Source organism: Rhipicephalus microplus, chromosome 9, assembly GCF_043290135.1.
Source record: "Rhipicephalus microplus isolate Deutch F79 chromosome 9, USDA_Rmic, whole genome shotgun sequence".
Lineage (NCBI taxonomy): Eukaryota > Metazoa > Arthropoda > Arachnida > Ixodida > Ixodidae > Rhipicephalus > Rhipicephalus microplus.
Window position 1 is genome coordinate 133,495,492 of NC_134708.1, and position 16,661 is coordinate 133,512,152.

Genomic DNA, 16,661 nt, shown 5'->3' on the forward strand with positions numbered 1-16,661 from the left:
CACATCTGCTGTTTAGTTTTTCACGTTGTGGAAGTAACTAGAATTTTTTCCCTCGTTTTTTCCTCGTGTGTGTTCCAGTTCATGCTGACAATGTGTGCATAATGTGCGCAGAAAAGCCCTCAGCTGGTGTCGCATCTGGCCCAGTGCAGCAAGGTGACACAGGTGTCGTGTGGCCGAGACTTCAGCCTCGCCCTGGATGCCCAGGGAAAGCTGTGGGCCTGGGGACAGAACGACGGTGGACAGGTGCGTTGCAGCTTTGCAAATGGTGTTTATCATTAATGCATTAGTAAAGTGATTCATTGAGCCGATCAGAAAGCAATGGTGCATGCATAGCTATGAATATGGGCTGGACAGAAACATGGTGGTGGTGAAGTGGTGTTTGTGAATAAATTACTTAGTGCAGTCTTCTTATGGCAGGATTAAAACCATGAGCCTTTAGTGCTCATGGTTCTAATCTATTAATGGTTTTAATAATGTCTCGTGGTTCTAATAATGTCTTCAGAACACACCTGGAAGTACTAATTACCACATACATCAGAAATACGGAAAAATCACCACACTTAAGACAAATTATGGCAAACAACACGTTCAATACCAGATACCTACAATGTTAAATGATCTGCAAGATCTTCTAGATTACAATTCCATACCTTCAAACACCATCATCAAAACCATACTATGCATCATGAGTACGCTATCTAAAGTTTGTTTGATTTATGATATCTTGTTTATAAATTTGCAATATGCTATGAGGATCTCATTTTGTATTTTCACGTTATGTAACAATGAAGTTCTGTTGCAATGTTGCTTTGTGATGAATTATTTTTTGTTGGATTCACACTGTGTAATAAGAATATGCCAATGTTTGTTGTATTCTTGTGCAATAACATATGCAAAATATCTTTTACATATAAAGATGCTCTGTGGCCTGCATGCCAAACTGTGTTTAGGAGCAGAGGCCCTTTGTCAGGCTGTATAGCCTTTAGTCTTGGCTCCTGCATCTGTAAGTTTTTTTCAGGGCAAATGAACTTTAAATTCAATTCAATTCAAATTGACGATGTCCTAATGACTGCTCCACAGGCACATGCTTCGTCAAGCAGTTACACCAAGTGCACTTGGCCAACTTGGGCTAAATTTTCTACAGAACTGTTTTTTATTCCTCCTGGACATTACTTGTGAAAGTGAGCACGTTGACATGCTTGGCTCATTTTCACGGTGTCGACAGTTTGCTCTCAGTTTCATCTTGCGCATTCACGTTAAGGCCTGCTCAGCACTCTTGGTGTTGTAATGAGTGAGAAAAAAAACAACATCCGTTCTCTGGGCCGGCTGTTTTCTGCCTATGTCTTCCTCTTACCCTAGCTCTCAGTGAGCTGGAACCACGATGCCACTTTCAGTCATCACACTGTCTAGAGTTGCTCTACCTTACTGGTGTTCCATTCTCTAGTATTGCATTTATGTGACCTTTACAAATAAAAAGATGCTTGTTTTATATATGGGCTTTGTGCATAACATAGATAGAAGACAAATTTTCAGGTAATGGAAGACTGGTTCAGAAGGCTCATGACAGACACTCTCTCTCAAACCATAATTTACAACTAATTGTGATTGTTTTAAAAGTGTGAAAGTTTTGTCTGAGTACCAATGCGTAGAACTTAAGCTTTGTGCATCAAAGAAAGAAAAAGACGAAGAGTGGGAATGCACTAGGGAAGCTTGAACAGTGTGACCTGATGTTCTTGAAGTAAAGGCCAATTGTGGATGCTGAGAATCTAGGGCTAAAAAAACCGATTTCTAGGCTTGTGTGAATATTCGATTGTTTCAAATATTTCAACGAGTAATGCCATATTTGAATTTGGTTCGAATTGAATTTAAATGATTGAAAATTTCGAAATATTTGAAACAAACGTATAGGTGCATATTAATCTGCATGTGACATGTTGGAAAAGTGGTTTCACTGTGGTACAGAGGTTCGTAGCCGTGAAAGTAGCTATTCAAGTGCATAGTTTGCATGTAATCGTTTTGTAAAAGTGGTTTCGCTGCTGTGAAGGGGTGCTAAGCCCTGAAAATTTGCACTGCCTCGAAGCTCTACTTTAAGGTTTAATAAGGATATTAGCCTCACACTGATACATTTTTGAGGCTTAAAATCTTGTTATACCAACTTATATACTCCAAGTATAGCAACTTTTAAAATGTTACATATCTTACAGGCTATCGTTAGCATTTTACCGAAAGTCATATCCTGCTACAACTATTCGAAGTTGTTTCCACTTCGCTTGATGCAAAAAAAAAATAGCATTTGTACAGGCCTCGTACCAATTTTTTAAAAATACTGTGCAGGTTAGTTATGTCATGACAAATATGCCCATTTCTTTAAAATATGTGATACAGTCGAATATCATTATTTCGAACACACTTAATTCGAACGTGTATGCAACTGATCTAATTGGTTTCAGAATTAAGCAGAAATCCGTGTCATTGTTGGCTCTGTACGAAGAGAAATGTTGACAGAGACAGCACCATTGCTTGTTCCTATTTTTTTTGCGATGTTTTGGACTTTAATGATGACAACCATCAATTTATCACAGCTGGCGTGCAAGGTGCCGACGGAGGAAGGCTCGGTGCGCCACCTGCGGGTGCTGTCAAGTCGCCTGATCACCATCCGCACCAGCCGCTGCCTCATCACCATTCCCCAGGGGCAACGCACGGGCGAGTTGAAGCCCATCGAGGTCACTGCCATGCCCCCAGAGATAACCAGGCCACCCCCGGAGGACCTCGAGCAGTCGGTGAGCTTGTTTGTGCAGTTGTGCACGGGCTGGTTTTACATTGTAGTACAAAAATATAAGAATTTTTTTAATGCCCTACTGTCTTGTTTTGCACTGCAAAACTTAGCGGTACTGTACACAAGAGTGTTTCGTTTTAAGAACTCTAAAAAAATATTGTCGGGCAAAGCAACAAGTGTTAATAGAGAAGATGGTAATCATGAAACTCGATTATTTGATCAAAGGCAACTTTGTAAATGAAATAAACCATGCGGTCAAATAAAGCAGTAAAGTGATTTGCTATAGTTACAAGGGACATTAAAGAAAATAATTAAACCATATTAGATCAATAGGATCAGTGGTCATTTTTTGTGTAGCATTGCCAATCTTTTTGGCATGTAATGTTGCCTCTGAATGTTCAACTCCAGTCTTTTAATTTGAGTTGCCCGTGAAAAATTCAAGCAGTTGACGTTGATCCCGTTGTGTCTTTTTCTCAACTACTCTCTGTGAGTCGGCCAGTGCTGACATTCCATGAGAGGTTCCATAGTCTACTTGTTCATTTTTCATCACCATGCACTTACAAAAATTTTGTTCTTGCTCCAAACGATGAATTCGTTATGGCAAGATTCAAACAACCACATTGTGCATTTGACAATGCTTTCTGATATGCATCTATGCCACGACATTCAGTGCTTCGGCACTGTTAATGTTTTTCTTTTCGCTGTTTGCTCTTCGACACCTTTACCATGTCACAGTAAGGTATATATTCTTATGACCAGCATGTTTTAACGCAAAGGTGTTTAATGCGAGGGTACACCAAGACTTCAGTGATCTATTTCCGTCACGGAAATGATGTCGAAAAAATATGCGCGATCAAAAGACAATGAAAAAAAAATTCCGTCGATGGGAGTTGAACCCTTGACCTGGGTTCATGACAACCGATGGTATCTACTGTGCCGCGGTCACATTTTTTGTACGCTTTAAAAAATACACTTTTCATATCTACCACTGTCCTCTCGCAGCGTTCTTGGTAAAGTGCAGTAATAGCATCATGACTGAGGCATCTGCTATTGGTTCCTTCAACGCATCGTTTCTAAGCGCCCGTCCCATTCGGCGCATTTCTGGAAGGAGAAGTGCAACTTTGTCAATGCCTTAACTTACTACCGGGTGGTGCCCTTATCCCAAGCGTCGCTCTTGCTCATAGCATCCATTCATACCAAAAATATCGTGTGATGCGAAACACAAGAAAATGAGTTTACTTAGTTGGTTTCTTTGCCAACAACTTTGCAAACAGGTGGTGGGACAATCGGCTGAGGCTTTGATTTTGAGTGATGCCACGCTTGTATTTCGGTACATACGGGTAATTTTAAAACTCGTGAGATTGAAGAACTCCGAGTCATAGGGCTATTGGTGGCCAATACAGACTCGGTCTCCAGCATGATGTCGTGATAGGTTCGCTCGTTCCTACCATTGCTGTGTATATTGTCGCGAACTCAAGTAGTAGAACCTCGTTGATATGTTTTCTAAAGAAATGCGGAAAATAAACCTATAATCCGGGAAAACGTACGATCCGAATCCAGTAAGAAATTAGGCTGACAAGTCTATATAGAAGTGTAAGAGCAAAAAACATTATTTATCAAAAAACACTGTAATTTTCTGCTGCTGCCTCTCACTCTTGGGCAAGTAATGCTCCTTCTGCACATATTGCAAACCTTAGTTCGCATTTTCATTGTTTTTCCTGCAAAAGAAGCTTTGTAAGGCTTCCAGCCTAGCAAGGGCTTCAGCGAAGTTACAGTGGAACCCCGATTAGTATATACAACTTTTAGAGGACCACGAAAAACCGCCGCATAACTCGGGCATCGTATAATCGAAACATGAAGATTATTGACCGCGACACTCAGCCCTGCCCAAAAAACGGGTACAGACTGCCTGAATAAGCCCAACGTCAAATCCAACAATCAACATAAACAATCAAATCCAACGCACTTCTTTCTACCGACAAATAGAGTCCGAAAATTTCCTGCATGTGAAAACGAAACCAAAACCGTGTTGCCGTGAGCCTCCCATCAGAAGAGTCAGACGCAGCGCCATCGCTATCGAATAATAAAGAGTTTTAGTTTGGCGCGCGCAACGGCCTAGCGCACGCATCGCTCGAGAGGGAGCACGGCTGCGGTTGCGCTGTACGTAAGAGAGATGCCTGCGTTTCAACACGCGAGAGACGCTTACACTAGATCTCGGCTCTTACGTTGCACACGCTACAGCCATTGGGTACCGTAGTAGTGGCTCTCTTGGTGAGAGCACGACGACCAAGATAGCCGCGACCAGCAACAGCAGCACAAGCAGCAGTGCGGTCATGGCTGCGAGTAAACCCCGCGTGCATTTTGCGATTGCCCTCGATTTAGAGCTCCTTGCTTACGTGAGTTTAAATCCGATTGCGGATCCCATGCAATGGACAGTTATCTTTGTGAAAATACAGGAGCTGACGGGGATGCCTTTCAACGCCCGGAATGTCCACAGTCGAACGGAGCTGCTTGTGCAATCTTGGCTTGTCTCATGTCTTGACTCTTGTCAGCTATAGTTGGCTATTGTAGTTTATGGCTTAGTCACTAGGTGGCGCGAAGTAGCACTCCAAGATGAAAGTGTTAATGTTTAGGCGCAGTCCATGTGTCCGTTGTTGCATATGCTAAACTAATGCTGTAGGAAGCAGCCTAAGCTGTAACGTACGTAGCGCACTAGTCGTTGCGCACACACTACTTTGCACGCGCTTAACTAAAGCTCTTTAATGACGACGGACAACGAGTTTATGTACGATGCATTCGTGCACGACTGAGCTGTGCTCGTTGTAATTTGTTGCCTTGTGAAGTGCAACTAGTGCAATCCTGCTGTTGTTATGAACGTTGACGTCAAGTGAAAGTAATTTTGCACAGTGAAAACAGCTGCGTCATGCACTTATGCGTGTGCAAACCAGTGACTGCGAGTGTAACAGAGGCAGAAAATCAGCTGTATGTCGACCAGAAAATGTTTCCACGGACTGAAAATGTGAAAATATCTGCTTTTGGTCAGCCGAACCTACTCTATATGGATAGAGCTTGACTAGGTAACGACACTGAATACGTATGCACGCGATCGAGGCGTATGTAGACATGCATGAACTTCCGAGAGAATAAATTGTTCATTCGATGAAGATGACTCTAATTTGCTGTAGTCCTCCTTGCGGTGTGCAAGTTCGTTGCACTCTTGAATATTTGGACGACATGTGATTCGAGCTAAGGTGTTTTTTTCTTTTTGATAGAATCTCAAAGTCGTCTTAAGATGCGAGGTTGGCGTAAAACTGCGTCGTATAACCAATACATTGTTTCTATGGGGATTTTGCCGGGACCAAACAGATTCGTCGCGAAATGCAGGTCGTTGCGAAACCGGGGTACGTATAATCGAAGTTCCACTGTAGCTGGTCAGCGCACGCTTTCGTTCTCGCCACTGTCTTCCGGCGCCTCGTCCCCCACATCCTCCACTGCGGTGCCCCACACCACCTCCACAACAATCCCAGCAACACTTTGCGGCTCACAAGTCGGGATGTTGTCGTTTATCGAGATGAACTCGGCGGAGGGTACGTTGGTGCCGGTGGAGAGGAACTCCTCATCGATGTCATCGTCCATGTCAGATGCGCATGCTTTAGGGTAGTCTTCGCTGCTCTCTGTATCCTCTGATGCAGTCTGTTGCCGAAAGCAGCATTTCCTGAAACAGCTGCATGCTGCCATCAAAGTTAACTCCGGAGGCCCGTGCTTGCTTCCAGCTCCCCATGGTGGGCTTCACGAGCTTGCCTTGTTGCGCCGCTGAATACCAAAGCGTTCGTCTCGATCTTTTTCTGCTTCGTCACCACGGTATTCACAGTAGATACTGGCAGTCCAAGTTCGTTCGCTATGTCAATTCGTTTCCTCTTCAGCTCCTGCCGATAATTGCAAGGATATTCAGCTAGAGGCAACTGTCTCGAATCCCGAACTATGCACACTGAGCAACAAGCAGCCTCGCACAGGGCTCTGCATGGCCTGCATATCCCTAAACCATTCGGCATTGATATCAGAGTAGAGAGTGGTCTCCATTGGCTGTGAGGTTATTTACGTCGTTCTCAACGTCGTAAACTATGCTCGCCATTGGCTGCGTTGAGAGTGACGTCGTCTATCTCGTCGCTGCTGTGGTGCCGAACATGCTCTGGGGAGAGCCTCCGCATGGGTAGGCCACGGACAACTATCGCAGAGCACCAAAAGTGGAAACATGAGAGAGCTCGCATTCACTAAGCCGATGGTGCAGTACGGGCATAAAAACAGGCCTGGGATGCTGAGTGTCAGCAGCAGCTGCATACTGATAATATGGCAGCCTTACAGGTCACGCTAAATCGCAAAAACCACTGTGCTACAGAAATTAACAGACAGTTTTCAAAAAGCATTTTAAAACTGACAGCTCAGACGGGTCTCTGTGTGGGATAGGGGTGACGATTGAATGGAGCAAAGAAATTGCCCTCGCTGCGCGGTGGCTTTGAGCCACTTGGCGCTTCACAAACACGCGAGAGTGGTTTTTTTGCACACCCGAATGAGAATTTTTGCCTGCAGAATATATCATATGACCATAGTTTGCCACAATTCGGAACATTGCTGCCAAATAGTCGTACTTTCTGGGAACGTATTAAGGGGGAACATGGGTCCTAAATACTTTTGTTAAATTTTTGGCTCAATATCAACTAAACCCCACTACGTGAGATAGTTTTGCATGCTGATATCATATCTGCAATTTATTTTTTGATAGTACGAGTGGTTCAGGAAATATTAATGTTTCAATTTTAATTACTGCTCATCTCTAACAAAACTTTTTGGTGATTTCGCCTTAGAAAAATGAAAACGTAAATGCACATCCCAATGCAGAAGACTTGCTGTAGGGGGTGATGCTATCTTTTTTTTCAATTGAAGGCATTTTGTAGGCAAGAAAATGGACAAACACTTGTGATGAATATTTTACTCTAATTTCCTCTTATGATTATCTTCGATTATAATTCTCAAACTGTTTTTAGAGAAATGAAAATAACTTCACCCCCTGGGCCATTTGAAGATGAATAAAATGTTACCAATGTTGTTGCTATCACTGAAATATAACATAGGAAAAACTCCTGTAAGGCTGAGTGAAATGTGCAAAAACAACGAACTCAGAAAAATGCATTTGAAGTTTCCAGCAACTGTAACTTTTGCTAAAGTGAAGCTACAACAGTAAATGACACTGTTTTGTAGCTCTATATTATACGATAATGGCCATGCTAAATGTATCACTGTATCCTCTCAAAATATTTGTCGCAGCTTGTTTTAAATCTGACATGGTCATTGCTGCATCTTACTTTTTGGTCGGTTCAGTGAGTTGCAAGTGAAAGGAATGCACAGAAATTGAACAGTACTGTTGCCCTTGCATATACAATACGCCTACACAATGTTCAGGTTGAAAACACAATATTTATTTTCCAAGAAATTGTCACTGCTTGCACGAGGAAAGTTCTACATCAGACCAGGGCTGTAAGCAGCGTTCTCTGTTGGCTTGTGACGCTTTGCAAGTGTTGTCTGGGCTGTTGAACACAACCTGTACCCTCTCTTGTCCTTCTCAAAAGTCAGGCTTTTTTTCACCGCACTCGGGGCAGGCGGCAAACCGAAACAAGTCTATCACCGCCAGGTCAACAATGCCAAATTCTGTCTCGTTTCCTTTCCCGTAATTCTCCAGATTAACATCTAGTAGCTTGAATTTGTGTTCCGTCGTGGGCTTCGATGTCTTGCCTTCAAGCTTGCTGTGTCGAGGCGGTCTTGGATGTTACGGAAAGTTCGAGATGATCCGACGGCGAGACGATCCGAGGAAATGGCGCAGCTGAGCTCTGGAGAGTGCACCGTTTTGGACACAACAGTTGCCCGCGGCTGTGCGCCGTCGTCGGAATGCAGCGCTTCGGCCGCGTCGGGCAAACTCGACGCACGTGGTCGGTTTTCTTCTGCGGTGCATTCCACGAACGCCTTAGTTTCTTGCAGCTTGCTTGGTGCGTCATCTTCTTTAGACGAGTGTCACCAGTCATGCCGGCAATAAGACAGAAAGTCGTTGCGTCAGTCGTGTAGCACTAGCGGGAAGCAGACAGTCACACGTGCGAGACAAAGCCTGGAGTTGACAAACAACAACCAGGAAAAAACAAATCGCAGCGACCTTGGCCACATCAGCCAATGGGAAGCAAGAAACGGGGGGCTCGCTTGGCAGGCGCACGCTCCGGCCAATAAGTGATCAACAAGGGGGTTTCGGAAAAGGACACCCGTTCCGTTATGTGACGCAATTTTTGAAGGCTGACAAAATGCACACAATAAAATCTGCTTCAAAACGAGATTAAGAAGGCGTGTGCGAAGTTCTAACAAATTTTATTTTTCACAAAGCGTTTTGTGACTCCCGTGGTGACTTTATAACAAATGTTAGACCATTTATTGATCGAATTTAGCATTCACAATTTCAGGACACGTGCATATAAAAATAAATATTTGAAAAATCTAACTTTCGAAAAATCGACTTTTAGTTCATTTTTCACCATTCTAGACCCGCGTCCCCCTTTAAGTGGAATGTATTAACGCATAGCTTTATGAGGCCATTCTTAGTTTTCGTGAGTTTGAGCGTAGGAGCTGGTAAGTCGTATCAAGGGGGAACATATCAACGAGGTTCTACTATCTAGAAGACTGTTTAATAGTAGCTAAAGAAGTCACAGCTTTGCCGCAAAAGCGAAGCAATGAACGCGATAGCAACAAATTGAAAGGTAAAACGCAGAATGGCAAGCAGATTGAAATGTGCCCCGCGTTTCTCATGCACAAATGACACACGAAACGTACTCACAGGTACAGATGAGCGTGAATAAGTGTCTCAGTTATTATTTCACTGTGTCTGAAAAGCGTGCCATTTTTGAAAACCGAGGCTGTACTACGATTGTAGTGGTCTTTGTGCACCCGGTGACTACAACAGAATCCTTCCAGTGAAAGCCCAAGGCCAGCCAAGACGTACGATAGTTCCCACGGCGAGATAAGCGCACGCGTGAGCGTCTACCCGGCCCCTTCGTGGGGCAAAGTACGCGTGGGAGATGAGAGTGTCGTGATGATGTGTTGACACGAGCTCATTGTGCCATCTTACTGAAACCACGATAGTTTACCCCGAGATGCCCATCACCAGCGATAAGTGGTAGATATAAATAGCTTGTCGTTTGAACGTTGAAGGAGGTGCTCCTTCATGGCTCAGTAACAAACGCCTCACACTCACAATTCAGAGGTCGCACGTTCGATTCTGTGCACCGGAGTCTTTTTTTAGATTATTTTTTTTTCTTGTGTTTTTATATATGTAGATACGCATACATATACGATGAGTGATGCCGATAGATGTCGACGGCGACAACGGCAGAGAGGTCTAGCCGGGAGTGTCGATATGATTGCTGTCTCAATAATAAATTTGTTTTAAGGTCCCTCAAATTGTAGATTTTGGTGAGAAACCAAATGTTGTCTGCCAGGGCTAGGTAACACTTGTTCAGTAGAAATGAAATGAAATGCCATGAATGGGGCTTCATAAATGGTGGCATTTTATTCTACTCGAACAGTAACCTAAAGTCAGATGGGCGACATCGACACAATGGTGAAAATGTCCTCGCTCGTGGTGAAGAAATTGGAAATTTCAGGGCATGCTTTTCTTTGTTAGAATCAATATTGACGAGAACTCGCAGATAATTTTACGATGGAAAGTATAGAGGATGTTATGAGTAGTAATTGTAATGTATATGTAAGAAAGAGAAGGGGGTGCAAAGATAACTTGCTGCTGCCAGGAGCCGAACCTGAGACCTTCGAATAATGTATTCGATGCCCTATCAACTGAGCTAGGGCAGCAGTCATTCCTCCGCCCACTTGATGGGGTGGATAGAGTGATGACTCCCATTCACCCCATCAAGTGGACGGAGGGATGACTGCTCCCATAACTCATTTGATAGAGAATCGAACGCGTTATTTGAAGGTCGCAGCTCCAGCCCCTGCCTAATTTAGGTGTGCTGCAGGGGTTAATTTTAGGCCCCTTGCTATTTTTAGTTTATATTAATGACCTTCCTAATTGTCTTACCTTCTCTAAGTGTACATGATATGCCAACGACACCACAATTTTCGAGAGTGTACACTCGCACATCAATTACTGCATAACCTCACGAGGTAACACATACACCACTCACGTAAAACCACTACAAATCTTTCAGAACCAAGCAATCTGACTGATCACGTTTAGTCCACCCACCTACAATGCTAAACAGTTGCTAGAAGAAAACAAAATTCTCGATATTGCTGCCCTTGTAAAATTTGATTTCGCTACTTTTCTTTTCAAACTTATTAATGAAGAATTCTTATATCAGTAATTCCTTCGTCATCTTTACTAAATACTAACCCAACTCGTTTCTCACATCATAACTACTTCATTCTGGCCAAAGAGAGTACTAATTATGGCAAACAGAAAGTTCACTTTGCGGCCATATCATTATGGAATACATTGCCATTTGTAATAAAAATTCAGGAAACACATAAATTTGGTCATGAATTGAAAAAGTTTTTGTTATGTGACATTCATTCTTCTACCTATCTGGTTTCTTCTTTGCCATGCAATTGTCTCTTTTTTCTTTCTCTCTCTTTATGTTATTTATATTATTGAGACATTTATTGGCGGACACTTGTCGATGATGCTTGACAGCGACAGTCAATGCGGGTACCGACTCTCTGCACGAGCTGCTCTTCTTTTTGCTAAAAGGGCGACCCACTAGAAGGCGCTGGAGAGGACGACCCACTGTTCGAAGGCTTCGCCACAACTACCCCGGGTACGAAGAGGGAGTCGCCTGGCGACCTAACAGCTGGTTACTATGAGCGGGTCGTGGTAGGCTTTGAGGCGCTCCATGTTGACAATGTAGCGCCCTCGACGGCGCATGTCCGAAGATGGTTCGACGGGTTCGATAAAATAATTTACAGGAGAGGTGCATTCGACGACACGGTAGGGGCCTTCGTATTTGGGCAATAGTTTTGAAGATAGGCCAGCTGAAGTGGTAGGGATCATGAGCCAGACAAGCGCTCCAGGGAGGAACGTGGGCGCAGTAGTGCTTGTGTCAGCGTGAATGCCTTTTTGCCGCTCTTGATCATGCGTTGTAAAGGTCCTTGCAAGCTCTCGACACTCTTCAGCAAGCTTTGCTCTAGCAGAAATAGGTGCCCACTAGGACGGATCTGGCTTGTACGAAAGTATAGTGTCGATGGTGTGCGACGGGTGCCTTCCATATAATAAAAAGAAAGGTGAAAAGCCAGTAGTGCTTTGAGGGGCGGTGTTATATGCATAGGTGACGAAGAGTAGAATGTCATCCCAATTTGTGTGATCGGCGGCGACGTACTTGGAGAGCATGTCGCCGAGCGTACGGTTGAAGCGTTCCGTGAGGCGATTCGTCTGCGGGTGGTAAGCAGCAATTTTGAGGTGAACAACGTTGCACTCTTTGAGAATGGCTTCGACGACTTCAGACAGGAAGACGCGGCCTCGATCACTGAGCAGTTCCTGAGGTGGACCGTGTCGCAGCATGAATCGTTGGAGCAGGAAGGAGGCCACATCGCTCGCTGTAGCCGCGGGGAAAGCGGCAGTTTCGGCGTATCGCGTGAGGTGGTCCACAGCAACAATGGCCCAGCGGTTACCAGCCGACTTTAGTGGAAGTGGCCCATACAAATCGATGCCAACGCACCCAAACGGCCTGGCAGGGCAAGGTAGAGGTTGCAAACCTACCGGCGGCAGGTGCGATGAAGCTTTGCGGCGCTGACATTCTATGCAGGAGCGAACAAATTTCTGCACGTAGCGGTACATGCCGCGCCAAAAGTACCGTTGGCGAATGTGGTCGTAAGTGTTCGATACCCCGGAGTGCGCACATTGCGGATCAGAATGAAAGAATTCGCATATGTCAGAGCGCAGACTGCGGGGTATGACTAGTAGCCACTGGCGGCCGTCACCATTGTAATTGCGTTGGTGGAGGAGGTCGTCGCGAACGGCGAAATGGTGGGCTTGACGACGCAACGCGCGAGTGGATGGAGTGGATGGATCAGTCAGCAAGTCTATCAGTGATGCACTCCATTGATCCTTGCGCTGTTCAGTAGCAACGGCATGAATGCTAATGGAAGAAACGGCAAGGTGAGACGCTGAGTCGTGGGCATTGTCGTCAAGCAAGGGAGAGCGCGACAGGGCATCGGCGTCAGCATGTTGCCTTCCGTTGCGGTACAGCACGCGGATGTCGTAGTCTTGCAGGCGAAGTGCCCACCGGGCGAGACGACCTGAGGGATCTTTCAATGACGACAACCAGCATAGTGCGTCATGGTCGGTGACTACATCAAATGGGCGACCATACAAGTAAGGTCGGAACTTGGTTGCCAGACGATTGCCAGACATTCTTTCTCAGTGACGGTGTAATTAGTCTCCGCTTTTGTAAGTGTACGGCTTGCATACGCCACGACATATTCTGGGAACCATGGTTTGCGCTGCGCAAAAACAGCGCCGAGACCGACACCACTGGCATCCGTGTGTACCTCTGCAGGGGCTGTAGGGTCGTAGTGGCGGAGTATGGGAGGCGACGTCAACAAACGACGGAGCGTTGTGAATGCGTCGTTACACTGTGATGACCACAAATGGAGAGGCCCGTTACTTCCGAGGAGCTTCGTCAGCGGCGATACGATAGATGCGAAGTTTCGGATGAAGCGCCGAAAGTAGGAACACAGTCCTACGAAACTGCGAAGTTCCTTGATGGATGTCGGCTTGGGGAACTCGGTCACGGCCCGAAGCTTGGCTGGATTGGGGAGAATTTCGTCCTTGGACACGACGTAGCCGAGTATTGTCAACTGCCGAGCTGCAAATCGGCACTTCTTTAGGTTCAGTTGCAGACTGGCGTCACTCAGACGCGTTAAAACATGCCGCAGGCGTTGAAGATGCGTGGAGATGTCCGGAGCGAAAACGACGACGTCATCGAGGTAGCACAGGCACGTGTGCCATTTCAGGTTACGCAGAACGGTATCCATCATGCGCTCAAAGGTGGTGGGCGCATTGCACAGCCCAAACGGCATGACGTTGAATTCGTACAAGCCGTCGGGAGTGACAAAAGCAGTCTTCGGTCAAGCGTCCTCAGCCATAAGTACTTGCCAGTACCCTGAGCGCAAATCGAGAGATGAAAAGAATTCGGCTCCTTGCAGGCTGTCAATCGCGTCATCTACACGCGGTAGTGGGTACACGTCCTTACGAGTGATGTTGTTGAGGCGTCGGTAGTCCACACAGAACCGCACAGAACCATCCTTCTTCACGACGAGAACGACAGGTGACGCCCATGGGCTGTTAGAGGGTCGAATAACATTGCGGCGCAGCATGTCGTCCACTTGCTCGTTGATTACACGGCGTTCTGTGGGAGATACGTGATATGGACGTTGACGTAGTGGTGGTTGTGCACCTGTGTCGATGCGATGCGTAACAGTGGATGTGTGGCCGAGAGAAGGTTGAGTGACATCGAAAGAAGAGCGGAATTCTTCCAACAGGGCCAGAAGCTGGGAGCGCTGGACCGGCGTAAGGTTGTCGGCAATGGAAAGACCGAATACATCAGCGGATGATGAAACAGATGTAGAGGCAGCACTAAGTGTATTGGAACTTCGGCAGTGCGTCTCATCAGGTTGATCCATGACTTGTGCGTCTTCGATGGGTTCCACGCTGCCGAGACATTCTCCTCGCACCAACGTAACACTGTACGGGGATGAGTTCAGAACAAAAATAGTGGTGCGGCCGTGAGTGACTTGCGTGGTCGCGAAAAGAACCAGCAAGCCTTTTCTGGTGAAAACACAATGAGATGGCGAGAGGAGTGCAGCGGTGTTGGAAAGACTTGCGCAGTAGACCGACACCGCCGCGGACGAGTTTGCAGGCACTTGCGTGTCGTCCCTGACGAGTAGCTTGCTTGCAGCAGATGGACTGTCGGCCGGCGTCAAAGAAGAGAATTGTGTTAGCTCTATTTCTGCTGGTGCGCAATGAATGACGGTGTCGTGGCCGCAGGCGGATTCCAGGGAGCGCAAAGCGCGAGTTTTGAATTACCGCAGCTATGATGAAACGTCAACCGTCGCGCACTCTAAGATATTGAATTGACGTATACCGAAATGATCAGTAAATTCTCATTGCAGACGAAGAATAGTTCGTTATATTCATTGTGAGGAAATTTTCACTTCGTTAAAATGAGCTTTTAAATACATGTGCATCTATGGGAATTTCAAGGGGTATTACAATTGCTTCGTTATATCCATTAGTTTATTATATCCCACTTCATTATAATGAGGTTTTACTGTACTTCTTGATTGATTGATATGTGGGGTTTAACATCCCACGCCATATGAATATGAGAGATGCCGTAGTGGAGGGCTTAGGAAATTTCTACCGCCTGGGGTTCTTTAACGTGCGCCCAAATCATAGCACACAGGCCTACGACATTTCCGCCTCCATCGGAAATGAAGCCGCAGCAGCCGGGATTCGATCCCGCGACCTGCAGGTCCGCAGCCGAGTACCTTAGCCACTAGACTACCACAGCAGGGCATATTGTACTTCTTGTCCACTGTATTATGAACTAATGAAACTTGATTTGATTTGATTTGACAGTTCAGGGCCCTTTCAGGAAAAGAACAACAAAGGTGGTGTATACGTACTACTTTTCTAACTGTGTTATATTTTCTTGCTGTTCATGACGCAGTTGCGGCAGAAGGCCTTCCAGAATGCATACCTGAGCCGAACCACGCTGACCTTTGACCTGGGCTCTCTCGATGATCCACCATACGGTCCTGTGGCCTTGCACACTGCCTTGGAGGTTGGTGTTTGCACAGTAATTCGTGCTTGCTCTTCAGACGTAGAGCTGAAGATTTTGAAGGTGACATCAATGAAGGTGCTGTAGTAAAGCTTAGGTTTGTCTTCTCAGCTACACTTCAACCTCGATGGTGTTGACGTAAAGTACAGCCAATGAATTGGTCAAACATGTGGAACTCAAAGTGAATAGCAAGCGCCACGCTCTTGGAGTGAATGGACACAGCAGACGCAGTCAGACCAAACCCAGACAACTCACATTTAGCTACTTTTAGAACAACGTTATTGTCAACCGAATTAGTTAACATTAATTGTGATCCACATGCTAAACAATCTTACACAATATTACACAACACTCAACCACACGACAAACACAAGAACACACGCAAGGCGGCTTCGCCAACGCTTGACTCGCCACAAGGGCCCCCGGCAGATGGCCCGCAGTGCCGTGCACCGATGTCCCTCCGCGAGAGACAACCGTTCGTGCCAAACGCCAGCAGCTGAAAGAGACCCGCTCAATTCTCTCGTGCTGCCATCAAGGCTTGCCGCCAGGGGTTCACGCCGGTGCTACCGATCTAACCATGATGATGATAGTTGTGATCAACGCTCGCGAACATGCCACCTACCACTCAATAGTTGTGAGTCTGAAATACTGCTTCTGCGCGAGATACGTGCACAACGTGGGACAAACAACCTTACAAGGGGTGTCAGCACCCCCACAAACATAAACATTGAAGTATAAGCTCAGAGGAATGAAAACAGACAAGATGACTGCCAACATGTCGCAGAACATGCAGACAATTCACCAATTAAGGTAACGTAACTCACTGGATAGGCGCTTGAATTATACTGACCACACGTTATATAGACCCCAAACAGCTTTCAGCATTGCCAAGCTTCTCAGGTCTAGTTCACACGTTGCGATGCTGACAATGCTACAATCACTAAGAGTGGTACTGTGCCTGCTTGCCTTCATTCAAGTATTGCTTGAGGTGTGCATGC

The 16,661-nt window shown here is 45.7% G+C and overlaps 1 protein-coding gene across 1 annotated transcript in view; it reads left to right on the forward strand.

Moving 5' to 3' along the window:
- LOC119163078 (uncharacterized) overlaps positions 1–16,661 on the forward strand; it is a 224,752-nt gene that overhangs the window by 186,076 nt on the left and 22,015 nt on the right. Inside the window, exons 24-26 of the mRNA XM_037415012.2 lie at positions 112–243; positions 2,583–2,780; positions 15,553–15,666. Of these exons, the coding sequence (XP_037270909.2) occupies positions 112–243; positions 2,583–2,780; positions 15,553–15,666 (444 nt within the window). The remainder of the gene's footprint in view (positions 1–111; positions 244–2,582; positions 2,781–15,552; positions 15,667–16,661) is intronic.